Source organism: Entelurus aequoreus, linkage group LG07, assembly GCF_033978785.1.
Source record: "Entelurus aequoreus isolate RoL-2023_Sb linkage group LG07, RoL_Eaeq_v1.1, whole genome shotgun sequence".
NCBI lineage: Eukaryota > Metazoa > Chordata > Actinopteri > Syngnathiformes > Syngnathidae > Entelurus > Entelurus aequoreus.
The window spans coordinates 64522058-64537009 of NC_084737.1; the positions used below are offsets into that span (position 1 = coordinate 64522058).

A 14952-nucleotide genomic window follows, 5' to 3' on the forward strand; every position below is an offset into this window, starting at 1 on the left:
CAGCACATGTAATACTTCACCATGTTGCCAAAAATGTTATAATTCTATCAGTGATGGGTTTCAGCAGCACAGGCGTGCATGCGCGCTTTTAACAAAGAAAAAAAGAGATAATAATGTTCCCAGGGCTCTGTGTACGTGCAGTTTGGTTTTAAAGATGGTGTACATGTCATTGTGTACGTCTAGTATATCAAAATAAACATAAATGAAGTGTAATGCCACTAAATCAGCTGTGGCTGCTTTTTTCAGGCTTATGATTGGACAAAATGTGCATGACAGCAGGTGTATGCGTTTGTGTGTAGACATAGACAGTATTGAAACTTCTCTTGTGTGGACGGAGATCGTTATAAGCCCAAATATGCGTTTTTGAAACTGTCTGTGTTCGTGCGGACATGGCCTTAGAGCAGGGGTCTCAAACTCAATTTACCTGGGGGCCAATGGATGCAGAAACTGGGTGAGGCTGGGCCGCAAGAAAAGATTTCTTAAAAAAATCTAACATGCACTTTTTAACGAATTCACCTTCTTTGAATGGCTATCCCGCCCTAGCAACATACTTGCCAACACTCCCGATTTTTCCGGGAGACTCCCGAATTTCAGTGCCCCTCCCGAATTTCAGTGCCCCTCCCGACAATCTCCCGGGGCAACCATTCCCCCGAATTTGTCCCGATTTTCACTCGGACAATAATATTAAGGGCGTGCCGTGATAGCACTGCCTTTAATGTCCTCTACAACCTGTCGTCGCGTCCGCTTTTTCACCATACACACAGCGTGCCGGCCCAGTCACATGTTGTATGAGGCTTCTGCAGTCACATGTAAGTGACTGCAAGACATACTTGATCAACAGCCATACATGTCACACTGAGGGTGGCCGTATAAACAACTTTATCACTGTTACAAATATGCGCCACACTGTGAACCCACACCACACAAGAATGACAAACACATTTCGGGAGAACATCAGCACCATAAGACAACATAAACACAACAGAACAAATACCAAGAACACCCAGAACACCTTGCTGCCCTAACTCTTCCAGGCTGCAATATACACCCCCGCTACCACCAAACCCCGCGCCCCCCAACCATGCCCACCTCAACTGACGCACGGAGGGGGGGAGGGGAGGTTGATGTGTGGGGACGCAGGGTTGGGGGGGGCGGGGTTTGGTGGTAGCGGGGGTGTATATTGCAGCCCAGAAGAGTTAGGGCTGCATGGGATTCTGGGTATTTGTTCTGTTGTGTTTATGTTGTGTTACGGTGCGGATGTTCTCCCGAAATGTGTTTGTCATTCTTGTTTGGTGTGGGTTCACAGTGTGGTGCATATTTTTAACAGTGTTAAACTTGTTTATATGGCCACCCTCAGTGTGACCTGTATGGCTGTTGAGCAAGTATGTCTTGCAGTCACTTATGTGTGTGTACAGAAGCCTCATACAATATTTGACTGGGCTGGCACGCTGTTTGTACAGGATGTAGAGGGCGCTAAAGGCAGTGACATCACGGCACGCCCTTAATATTGTTGTTTGGGTGAAGACATTCGAGAGAATGGTTGCCCTGAAATTCGGGAGTCTCCCGAATAAATTGAGAGGATTGGCAAGTATGACGCTGTCAAGCGCCATTCATATAAAACTTGCGGGCCGCACTAACATTACATTTTCATATTAAGGTGCGGGCCACAAAATAACGTCTCGCGGGCCGCAATTGGCCGCGTGTCTGAGACCCCTGCCTGAGAGAGAGCTGCAAGAGCAATAGCCCATTTATGCATCATGCGTGGTCATGTGATCATTCAGCTGCGCACAGATTGGTGCATTGTGAGCACTAATCAGAACAGAACATGTTTGGTTGATGACACAAACACTGACTACAGCAACTAGTTTGTTACAAAAACTATACATTTTCACACAGAAACCCTACCTGCGCGGTGAGGACTGGAACGGTCTCCAGTGAGCCTTTTTGTTGCTCCGCCTCCTCTTTCAGTTTGTCAATCAGGTCCTGCTTCAGAGCCAGCGCTCTCTCTGCGTCTTCCAGTCGGCTGTACAAATCCCCCTGCAACACGTACACACGCAGATGTGAAAACACCAAGCCAATAGGGGTGAGGCTTCATGGTTTGCGGAAGTCATTGTTTTACCTCGCTCTTCATTTTAGAATCGTGGTCTTTAAAGAGACACGTGTAGGCGTGCTGAAGCTGGGTCAGTTTTTTCCTAAGAAATAAGAGGGGAGGTAGGACACCATTACAATTTAGAACACTGAGTTGTTTGTGTCATCAAGTAAACATGGCAGACATGGCAGACATGGCAACCGAAGCTACAGTAGACATGATTCAACACACGAGAAATACCACTGTAAAAACTGCATGGTTGTGTACCATAACATGATCATGAGGGATGCAATATATTTTTTCTTTCAAGCTGATACTGATAGATGACTTCCTGCTTCTCAAGACCGTTTCCGGTAACCGATAATGTATTATTTGTTTTAATTTTAGATTTAACTCTAGTTTGTGCACACCTTTCTTTGCGGCAGCTTTTTTTTTTTGCAGCGCAGGTGTCTCTGTAGACGATGTGTTGATGTGTGATGTTTTTTAAAGGTTTGCAGAACATCACCTGCAAATTTAGTGCGCAATATGTATTATTTATTTGTCATTTTCAGCTTTTCATTACATTTTACTTGTGCTACTTTGTGTAAAAATCTGCACTGCAACCACAATTTCCCCATTTTGGAAAATGGGTAATTGGATGTAAAAAAACCCACCGTAAATACTTTTTTTTTTTAAATCTTAAAAGCTATAGATTTTTTTTACGGGCTAACTAGGTGCATGAGAATTGGAGACCCCTGCTCTACGGTAAAGTTGTGACTTTTTGACGCTCTATGAAAAAACATAATCTTGGTCGCCATGCTTTGCTGATATTCTAAAATGAAAACCTAAACGCTTCAAAATTTAGCATCCTCCGTATGTCCAATCTGTCTGGGTAAAGTTTGAAAGACATCAGATGAAATATCTAGGTGGAACTGGTTACAGAACAACACCTGGAAGTGGCAAAAATCTTTAAAAAAATGACCTTTTTGAATGTTTGGAGGTTAAAACTGTACATAAAAGATGCAGAGTTAACTGAATTAGGCACACAATTTATCCGTATAAATGGCAGTATGAGGCTAAATTCCACACTCGTGGTGCTGTTGTTGCATTGTAAAAATCACTATTTGTCCCACGGACCATGGGCACATTTTCGATTTTGGACCTTGGAGTAAAACGTTTGGGCCCCCCTGGCCTAGTCTTTCCTATTGTAAATAGCAAGCGAAAACAGTGAAGAAGTCCCACATGATCGATGCCATGTTTGTTTGTGAGCTCAGTGTAAGTTTATGACAAGGAGCGTTTGATTTGCTCACCCTAATCTACCTACAGCATTTTTGTTAAATTTTTTAATGAAAAATATATTATTTTTATAATATATTTTTGGTGGCGGCTAAAGTTCGATGTGTTGAAGCGTGATGTTTCCCCGCCCCCTCCTCACGAAATTGCAAATTTTGGGTGCAAATGTAGAGTACAATATGTAGTATTTTTTGCTAATTTTCTGTTTTTCATTACGTTTTACTTGTGTTACTGTACTGTATGTAAAAACCTGCACAGCAACCACACAATTTTGCCATTGCGGGAAAAAATAAAAGTATATCCTATCTTAAATAGCACACAAAGTCTTCCTCTGAAACCCCGAAGTAGCACACAAGCATGTTTGTAAAGTGAGCTCAGGGTAGGAGCGCTTGTTTTTCTCATCCTAATACACCTACAAAACACTGCGGATAATCTCGCTTTATTGGAGCGTTTTGGTAAAACATTTTTTATCAAAGCCATTTTTTTAATGTTTTAAATTTATTGGAATGACGTCATATTTTCTCATACTGGCCTGGTATTTATCATGCACCCTGAATGATAGTGTATTCAGCAGCTAGGTACTGCAAAAAGTATGTAAACAGCGATGGATTTTGGGTTAGACACACACCAAAAACACTTTTAAAAGTGAACAATTTAAGTGAAAAAACATCAAATCAAAATCTTTGCTCAACATAGCAATTGTAGTAACAGTTATTGGGAAAAAAAATCTATAAATACTAATGGTTCCTGGATGTTTTAATGGTGAAGATAGTGAGTGTGTGGCCCTACTTTTCCTCAGTGACAACATGTCTCTCTGCCTTCAGGGCTTGCTCCAAGCTCTGAATCTGCAACAGAAGCTTGTCCATGTTCACGTGATGTTGACTGCGCTGCTGCTCCAGTTCTTGCTCTGCCACCTGCAGGGCTTTCACCTTACTACACAGTCTGCACACAAGCACACGACAGTGACATGTATGCACATGAAGGCTCATCTTCAAAGAATTATAAGTAGCGGTTACATACTTTTCCTCCAACATTTTGCGTTCATGCTCGCTTTTGTCCAGGCAGCTCTGCCTCTCTTTCAATTCTGCTAAGAGAGACGTCGCCTGAGCTTTGAGAGCCTCACAGTCCTTGTCTTTTTGCTTGAGAAGAGCCTCGGTTCTGTCACGCTGAGCAGAACTCTTCTGCAGGTAGTCAAGCTTCTCCTCCAGCTCATGATACCTATCGATTAAAGGCAGACTCCTGATTAGCTTCAGTTTTTGTCCAGATAAATATCAAATTTGATTAGGTTATATCAAGATTTATAAAACAAATAAAATGAGGAAAGATGTGAAGAACGTAAACCATTATATTGAGAGGGCATGTAGTGTGTTTGATATACTGATACCTCGGGATATTAGTACCCCAGCTTAGAAAGGTATTGGGATACCAGCTGTCTCTCGACTAATTGTTATGTTTTAGTTTGCAGATTTTGAAGTTACGAGACTCCCCACTACTAGTCGGCGTAGTGAATGTCACAGTGAACCCCGTAAGGTCCGACCAACACATTTGACAACCAAACAATTACACAAGGCGACTCGGTAAAGAATCTGGGTATTATCTTCGACCCAACTCTCTCGTTTGAGTCACACATTAAGAGTGTTACTAAAAGGGCCATCTTTCATCTCCGTAATATCGCTAAAATTTGTTCCATTTTGTCCACTAGCGATGCTGAGATCATTATTCATGCGTTCGTTACGTCTCGTCTCGATTACTGTAAGGTATTATTTTCGTGTCTCCATATGTCTAGCATTAAAAGATTACAGTTGGTACAAAATGCGGCTGCTAGACTTGACAAAAAGAAGAAAGTTTGATAATATTACGCCTATACTGGCTCACCTGCACTGGCTTCCTGTGCACTTAAGATGTGACTTTAAAGTTTTACTACTTACGTATAAGATACTACACGGTCTAGCTCCAGCCTATCTTGCCGATTGTATTGTACCATATGTCCCGGCAAGAAATCTGCGTTCAAAGAACTCCGGCTTATTAGTGATTCCCAGAGCCCAGAAAAGTCTGCGGGCTATAGAGCGTTTTCTATTCGGGCTCCAGTACTATGGAATGCCCTCCCGGTAACAGTTAGAGATGCTACCTCAGTAGAAGCATTTAAGTCCCATCTTAAAACTCATTTGTATACTCTAGCCTTTAAATAGACCCCCTTTTTAGACCAGTTGATCTACTGTTTCTTTTATTTTCTTCTCTGCTCCCCTCTCCCTTGTGGAGGGGGAGTTGCACAGGTCCGGCAGCCATGGATGAAGTGCTGGCTGTCCAGAGTCGGGACCCCGGGTGGACCGCTAGCCTGTGCATCGGTTGGGGACATCTCTGCGCTGCTGACCCGTCTCCGCTCAGGACGGTTTCCTGCGGCCCCACTATGGACTGGACTTTCGCTGATGTGTTGGATCCACTGTGGACTGGACTTTCACAATATTATGTTAGACCCACTCGACATCCATTGCTTTAGGTTTCCCCTAGAGGGGGGGGTTACCCACATATGCGGTCCTCTCCAAGGTTTCTCATAGTCATTCATATCGACGTCCCACTGGGGTGAGTTTTTCCTTGCCCGTATGTGGGCTCTGTACCGAGGATGTCGTTGTGGCTTGTGCAGCCCTTTGAGACACCTGTGATTTAGGGCTATATAAATAAACATTGATTGATTGATTGATTGACATCCGGTCTTACTTGCTAGCATTAACTTATAGCTATAGATGGACAGAACTTTGTTTTTCCAATTATGGGAAAGAAGAAAGAGAGTGTGAAGGACAGTGCTGAGAAGAAGAAATGGATGATATTCATTGAATTGAAGAAAGAAATAATTAAAAAGATGACAGAAGGTGTAGCTAACTTGGCGAAGCAGTCAGAGCGTAGCACTGCTAGTCTGCACCATACTGAAGCAGAGTGGGTCCATAACGGCAGCCAAGGACGTTAAAAATAATAAAGAACTTTTAGATAATAATAATTTGATAAAAAACAATACAATACAATGTAAACATACACAGTACTTTTATGAAGTAATGTAATATTAATGAACAGCATTTACCCTGGAGAGTGAACTGCTACAGTATCTCCTTCGAACTGCTTTGTCGTCATACATCAGCAGCTTCTCCATCTTTTCATGAAAACATGTTCACCGTTTTGATATCATTTTAACATTCTAACTGCGTCACCAAGTTAGATAGTTACACGCTCAGTTATGTTTTTGATGATTTCTTTTTTAATTCAGTGAATTACATCATAATAATGATTTAGATTTATTTAGCGCATTTCTATACTTTACAGACTCAAAGGCTTTACAGTGAGGACTGAGAACCCATAATTAATTCGCTCCACATTCACACATGGTGCTGGTAAGCCACATTTATAACCACAGCTGCCATGGGGTAGACTGACGGAAAAGTGGCTGCCCATTAGCGCCCGGGGCCTCTTCGACCACCACCAAACATTAATTCCCATTCATACCGCAGTGTGAGTGGCACTGGGAGGAAGTTGGGTGAAGTGTCTTGCCCAAGGACACAACGGCAGTGTTTAGGATGTGGTACGCTTGATTCGTACCAGGAACCCTCACGTTTCTGGACAGCCGCTCTACCAATATCCACTTCTTCTCAGCACTGTCCACTTACTTTCTTCCTTCCCATCCATCCATTTTCTACCGCTTATTCCCTTCGGGGTCGCGGGGGGTGCTGGAGCCTATCTCATGTTTGAATAAACAGCTCTAGCTATAAGCTAATGCTAGCTACTAAGACCGCATGTTTTGGTCAGAACTTCACTTTACAGGGTTCACTGTAGTGCTAAGGGGTATGGCTGAAAACTGTATCACGCTATAAGTGTTTCAAATTGGTCGATATTGATAATTATTGATATTTTTTATGACCTAGGGAAAATAAGGACCACGAGAAAAATATTCAAAATGTAAATATTTGTATTTCAATTGTGGCCTTCCTCTGATTATAATTCCCTCAGCTATCACGGCAGAAAGGAAAGGAAATGTCAGCACAACCACCGAAAACAATCAATTTAAACATTCTAAAATAATGAACCCTTAACAATACGCTCTTAAAATCAAGGTGCAAAAATAAGGAATATGTAAGAAATGCTTAATAAAGTTTAAGAAAATAGTGAAAAGTGTGAAAATGTAAACCTGAGAACTATTTTCTGCAGGTTTAGTGGCAGGAAGTTAGAGCTCTGCTCTAAAGGGTGAGCATGGCTAAGGTGGTGTGGTAATAGCGGTCTTTGGATCATTTACAAACCACATTGGTCTGACTACGGTCCCTTTGAAAGAATCCGAAAAACTGCCATACAGGAAATGACTTTTGCCGTTTAATCCACAATTTTTTGGCAACCTAAAGCATAACAATTAGCCGAGACATCTCGTATCCTGAAAAACTCGTAAGCTGCGGTACCACAGTGTATCTATCGTACCAATTTGAAAGGGGTTCAAAAAACATTTTTTGTAAATGTTGACATTTTGGAGGTGTAAGAATACCACAGGACTACAACAAAGGCTTCTGTATTCATGCAACAACTAAACCATTTGTTTTTCACAACTCCACCATAATGGCACAAGCGGTTGAAGGAAAGTCACGCCAAACAGCCACAGCACTGAACACAGAGGACAGTCGTGAGTGGACATGCACAATGTGAGAGAGAGGGAGAGAGAGAGAAAAGCCACACAGAGCTGTGGGCTCACCTGCCCTGTGTGGCCTGAAGCTGCTCTGTGAGTTTAGCCAGGCTAGAGCTGGGGACAGGAACAGGAAGGAAGGGAGTAGGAGGCAGATACAAAATGAGGCTTTGATTAGGAAAGCCCAAAGATGACAGTTAAGTGCATATATAGCTGACACACTGAAAATGTAGTCGTGTTACAAGTCAAACAATGCAAGAAGCAGATCTTGAGAGGGGAAAGCGTGTCATACCAGTCAGATGAGTGCTGGGCCTCAGAGCGATGTTGACCAGCCTCCTCAGTAGCATTGTTTGCCTATTAAAAGATGAAAAAAGTCAGCCCTTTGTGTCACGCGGTGCATTCACAACAAACACTTTGGGCCATGCCAGCTACCTGCACCTGGGCCAGTTTGGCCCACAGCTGGTCAATGCAGCGACGCATTCGCTCTCTGACTTTCTCGCCCTCGTCCCTCTCCCTCTCCAGCTCCTCTTTCTTCTTTTGAAGCTCTTGCATGCCTTCTTCCAGCTTCTCTTTGTGGTTGTTCAGTGTCTGCAGGAAGTATATAATACAAATAATGACAATAAAGTTTGTTCTATTCTATTCTAAGTTGTTTCCACCATCAGTGGGCTGCGGAGCAAGGTGTGCAATGTGACCATGTAAGGCGTTATTATCACTAAACACAGGAAATGGACGCAAATGATCCAAATGCTCAAGATGGGTTAGTGCAGCGTTTCTCAAAGTGTGGGGCGCGCCCCACTGGTGGGGAATAGAGACATGACAGGTGGGGCGCGAGGAAATTTCACTTTGATTTTTTAAATTTTTTTATTATATTCTTTGATTTTTTTTTTACTATGCTTTCATTTTCTATACACACTGGAAATCACTTTGTGATTCTGTCTGTGAAATCCGCTATATAGATAAATGTAAATTACTTATTTTTCCTGTAGGCTTTACATTTCTAGGTAGAAGCGAAAGTTTGACAGACATAGCAACAGTAACTAATGGTGGCGGGGCTAAGCGGAAGCTTTGTGAATGGCGAGTCACTGTGCGAGGATCTGCTGTTTTGCAAATACATAAAAAATAGAGCCACTGCTGATGAGCTGTTCAAGATAATGGACAGTTTCCTCAAAGAACACGACCTTAAATGGGAAAACTGTGTGGGCTTTTGCTCTGATGGCGCGCATGGCAAAGTCAAGAAACGGGCTGTAGGCTCTAATGAAGAGGGTTGCGCCAAATGCGCATTGGACACAATGTGTCATTCACCGGGAAACACTCGCGTCAAGGCAGCTCAGCCCCGAATTCAATGAGGTTTTAACAGTGGCAGTGTCAAGCCTGCAACCCCGATTTGAAAAGCTGTGCAGTGCAAAACAGGCTCATTGCAGCCACTAATGCTGGAGTACTGTAAAACTCATGTTCACTTGCCCTGTCCTCCTTTTTTTGGCAAAGATTGCAAAGTGGCACTTTTATTTTCATTTATTATTGAACTTGATGCAAGGTATTTGATTTATTATTGAACTTGATGCAAGTTATAACACTTTTATTTGATTTATTATTGAACTTGATGCAAGTTATAACACTTTTTTTGATTTATTATTGAACTTGATGCAAGTTATAACACTTTTTTTGATTTATTATTGAACTTGATGCAAGTTATAACACTTTTGTTTTATTTATTATTGAACTTGATGCAAGTTATTTGATTTATTATTGAACTTGATGCAAGTTATAACACTTTTATTTGATTTATTATTGAACTTGATGCAAGTTATAACACTTTTTTTTATTTATTATTGAACTTGATGCAAGTTATAACACTTTTTTTGATTTATTATTGAACTTGATGCAAGTTATAACACTTTTGTTTTATTTATTATTGAATTGATGCAAGTTATTTTATTTGATATTGAACTTGATGCAAGTAATACCACAGCTGCACAGTTATTTTATTTATTATTGAACTTGATTTTATTTTATGTTATTGAGTTTGAATGTATAAAACTTGATGTTACTTGATGTTCGATAAATTTGAAAATGTTAAGCTTGGCATTAGCATTCTGTTGGGGCGATGGGGGCATGTGGGGCTTGAAAACTCCCCCTTGTCCAAAGTGGGGGATGACAAAAAAAGTTTGATAACCACTGGGTTAGTGGTACCGCTTGTCTTAGTTAGGGTCACAAGTAAACTTGTGCTTATCCCGGCTGACTTTGGGCGGGAAGCGGGGGCAATGTTCCCTCTAAATTTTTAATTGTGTGAGCAAACACAAACACTCCTTGAGCATTCAGTGGAGTGCATGTGAGCGACGCCAGACGTGCACACTGTGGCCATACCAGCAGCAGACCTGTCCTAAAGCTGACTAAATAACAAGTTAAATGTTTAATAATAATAATCAAATGACAGCAGTCATTTCCATGAGATTATTTTTTAATGGTAGTGTTTTGGCCCACTTACAATGACAATAACAAAAAATAATGTTTTTCATGAACGATGTACTAGTATTGTATGTCTGGGTGGGGGTCCTGCTTTGGAAATAATTTGTACCCCTCTCAGATATCGCATTTAGTTCCCATTAAAACATTCACATGTTGCACAATGAGATGTAAGCATGGGATCATGTGTAAATTACTGTAACTTTCTGTTTGTAAAATATATTTTTTGATTAGTATTTCCTTAATATAATAACATAATTTCACGATTAATATTTATAAATTAAGATTCTTAAAAAATTACAGCAGAATAAGCACACATTTGATTGGTAAATCATAATGTAACAACCTGGAATTACACATTATGTGTGGTGTTGGAGTTGTCCGACTATTTGTGTGGCTGTAAACGCATCACTGGTTAAGTGCCATATGTGTTAGCGCAAGAGAGAAAGAGCGAGCGGCTGCTGTTGATATGACAGATGACAATGTTGGTTTCGGTCTGGTTTGTACGGCAGAAAATTACAATTTTTGCCAGATAAAAATGTTCTACCAATGTTTTTGGTCATTTGTTTATGGCCGACTAAGAGTTTTACTCAAAGTGACAGATGGAATTCATATCCTCCTTTTTATCTGTAGTGTCCGCTTGTCGTCAGGTATATTGAAAATTGTTTTTATTAGATTTTGTGTGTGGCTTAGATTTGCCATGCGCAGAGGACACGTGAGCAGTGCGCAATTGCACAGGTGCGCACCTTAGAGCAGTGGTCCCCAACCACCGGACCGATTGGTACCGGGCCGCGGCCGCACAAGAAAAAAAAATATATATATATTTTTATTAAATTAAATCAACATAAAAAACACAATATATACATTATATATCAATATAAATCAATACAGTCTGCAGGGATACATTCCGTAAGCGCACATGATTGTATTTCTTTATGACAAAAACAAAAAAAAAAAAAAAAAACTGGACATATAAAATCCTGCCAATTCACCCCCTACCAGAGCAATACACATTTGCCTCGACCAAAACATGGACCCACTAGCTCACTGGGAAATAAACAAATCCATCCATCAGAACCAGCAGTAATGCCACTTGTGTCCATATTCACAATTGAAATATTACCAAGCTGCGAGGCGGAGTTGTCTGTGTGTGCTGATCGGCCTCTTCTGCTCTCTTCTGGTCCCGCTGGTCCAGGGTCTGCATGTCAAGGAAGGAATTCAGTCAATTGCAGGAATCATATAGACACCACCACTTAGTCCTATTCTCCCATGTACTTCAAGAGGCCGTTTGCAACCTGCTCAACGTAAAAAAATTTAAAGCAAAAAATACATTAAAAAAACACCACCAACTAGCTTGTTACCATTAGTGCTTTAACAGAACACATTTGTTTTAGGACTGTTTATACTTTTCACAATCACACTTTACAAAATAAAAAATTATTGGTGTTTACACGTACACCACATATAAAACAGTCTGGAGCAACAAACAATTTGCAGTAATGATAGAATAGACATTCAATTATTGCCAACACCAACCATCCACCCAAAGCGAATGCGTGTGCAAGTGTTACATACAGTCGTGGTCAAAAGTTTACATACACTTGTAAAGAACATAATGTCATGGCTGTCGTGAGTTTCCAATAATTTCTACAACTCTTATTTTTTTGTGATAGAGTTTAAGTCAGGACTTTAACAAGGCCATTCTAAAACCTTAATTCTATCCTGATTTAGCCATTACTTTACCACTTTTGACATGTGTTTTGACATCAAATGGACAAAGATAAGACCTTCTGGAGGAAAGTTCTGTGGTCAGATGAAACACAACTTGAGCTGTTTGGCCACAATACCCAGCAATATGTTTGGAGGAGAAAAGGTGAGGCCTTTAATCCCAGGAACATCATGCCTACCGTAAAGCATGGTGGTTATAGTATTATGCTCTGGGCCTGTTTTGCTGCCAATGGAACTGGTGCTTTACAGAGAGTAAATGGAACAATGAAAAAGGAGGATTACCTCCAAATTCTTCAGGACAGCCTAAAATCCTCAGCCCGGAGGTTGGGTCTTGGGCGCAGTTGGGTGTTCCAATAGGACAATGACCTCAAACACACGTCAAAAGTGGTAAAGGAATGGCTAAATCAGGCTTCTATTAAGGTTTTAGAATGGCCTTCCCAAAGTCCTGACTTAAACTTATAGACAATGCTGAAGAAATAAGTCCATGTAAGAAAACCAACAAATTTAGCTGAGCTGCACCAATTTTGTCAAGAGGAGTGGTCAGAAATTCAACCAGAAGCTTGCCAGAAGCTTGTGGATGGCTACCAAAACTGCCTTCTTGCAGTGAAACTTGCCAAGGGACATGTAACTAAATATTAAAATTGATGTATGTATACTTTTGACCAAGCAGATTTGGTCACATTTTCAGTAGACCCATAATAAATTCATAAAAGAACCAAATTTCATGAATGTTTTTGTGACCAACAAGTATGTGCTCCAATCACTCTCTTATCACAAAAAAACAAGAGTTGTAGAAATGATTGGAAACTCAAGACAGCCATGACATTTTGTTCTTTACAAGTGTATGTAAACTTCTGACCACGACTGTACGTTCGTAGTTATGTCCTAGAAGCCTTAAGAGGGTGGGATATAACGCCTAAATTACATTGGAAACTTAGCGCATTTTCGGCATCTGTGTAAATGTTGCAAACAGACCCTTTAAATCAGGTGTGTCAAACTCGTTTCCTATTGGGGGCCATATTGCAGTAATGGCTGCCTTTTAAAAAAAAAAAGTAATTTAAATGATGCATGCGGGTGACAACTTGTGATTTTTTTGGATTTGTTTATTTGGGACAGTGCACATTAATGAACAATATGATTTACTTATTGTAAATGAGCCAGATTATACATAGTTGCTCATTAGTAGTCCCAACACATTAAAACAGAAACACAGAATACAACTTTATAATTTAAAAATCACAGAGACAAAACATTTAAAAAATGTAATTGGTAAAAGTGATGATATTACTGTGAATTTTTAAGAAACAATTTAAGATGCTTTTTAAAAGTGTAAAAATTGTGACATTCTCTAATATTACTAGGAAATTAGTCTGTTCCATGTCCTAAGGTTGTTTTCTGTAGGGGATGTCAAGGTCTACTCTAAAGGAGGCTCTGGTGCCAAAACCTATGCCAGCGCTGAGTTGAATGTATGTGGAGATTAAATAGCAGTTTTTAAAATGAACAAAATTCTCAATAATTCTTAAGCATTATATATTTTAACCAAAATGTTACACTGATAGAATGACAGAGGCTTTTTATCAAGGCTTTTTATAGATTTTTAAAATAACTTCTATGGGTTGTAATATTATGTTTCCAGTAAGCAACCTGGTTGTGATGCAGTAATCTATGTGGGAAAATATCATTGAGTGTAAAAGAATGTCAGCAGACTGATTGTCATGGAAGGTCTGATTTGTTTAAAATTATGCAGATTTAACTTGATTCTTTTAGCTGTGAGTTTGATTTGGGTTTTTTTTCTAAAGAAAGTGTCTGGCCCAGTGTGACCCTAAGGTACTTGAACTCCTCTATGCTTTAGTTTTATGGGTTTTTTTTGTGACCATCATTGAAACAGTTGTATTTTAGTTTAACAATAAACATTATTTAAGAAGCATATTCTGAATACTTATTAGGGCTGACGAGAGGATGGATTGTGCTCCATGTGTGCTTTTGGCAGGTGTAAAGATAACGGCATCATTAGCATACATTTGAAAGTTCCCATTCATGAAAACATTTGGCAGGTCATTTATATATAAAGAAAACAATGCAGGTCCCAGAATAGAGCCATGTGGAACCCCTACTGGGCACTCAAGATAGGATGACGAGATACTACCAACCCTCAATGATTGTCTTCCGAATCATGATTAATCGAAATTCAAGTGGGATTTTATTTAAAATATAATTTGACAGCACAAATATAAATGTATAATCACCTCATGTTATTATACACACTTGCTGCGTTGGATTATTAGATTTTTTTTAATGTATAAATTGATAAATAACTTGATTTTAAATCATAAGTAAACGTGACATGCAGATATTTAACTATTTATTTTGATCTTTGCAAAAATATTGTTTTAATATAGTATTTAATAATATAATATTTGGCATGTTTAGATAATATTAAAGTTAAAGATATGCTTTTCCCCCGTCAAAATTTAGTGTTAAAAGAAAAAAAATACATATATATTTTATTGAAACAAACTCTTTCCAGGCTTTTGCGGGCCACACAAAATGATGTGGCAGGCCATATCTGGTCCCCGGGCCTTGAGTTTGTAACTGGGCTTTAAATGAAAAAAGCAGGCAATTACGCAGACTCTTTCCACCAGCTGGAGCGACACCTAAATGTGGTGGTCCCTGTCGAATCTGGCCTTCCATCGACTTAAAGGCCTACTGAAATGAAGTTTTCTTATTTAAACGGGGATAGCAGGTCCAT

General features: G+C 40.0%; 1 protein-coding gene across 4 annotated transcripts in view; it reads right to left on the reverse strand.

Annotated features, from left to right (window-relative positions):
* ikbkg (inhibitor of nuclear factor kappa B kinase regulatory subunit gamma) overlaps positions 1-14952 on the reverse strand; it is a 41026-nt gene that overhangs the window by 10514 nt on the left and 15560 nt on the right. For 3 of the 4 annotated variants that reach the window (XM_062054212.1, XM_062054213.1, XM_062054214.1), the window contains exons 4-11: positions 11599-11673; positions 8445-8600; positions 8305-8366; positions 8082-8129; positions 4382-4579; positions 4151-4303; positions 2120-2192; positions 1906-2037 (exon numbers count right to left, since the gene is read on the reverse strand). In XM_062054212.1, coding sequence (XP_061910196.1) covers positions 1906-2037; positions 2120-2192; positions 4151-4303; positions 4382-4579; positions 8082-8129; positions 8305-8366; positions 8445-8600; positions 11599-11673 — 897 coding nt within the window. The remainder of the gene's footprint in view (positions 1-1905; positions 2038-2119; positions 2193-4150; positions 4304-4381; positions 4580-8081; positions 8130-8304; positions 8367-8444; positions 8601-11598; positions 11674-14952) is intronic. The other variant, XM_062054215.1, reaches the window with a different exon arrangement.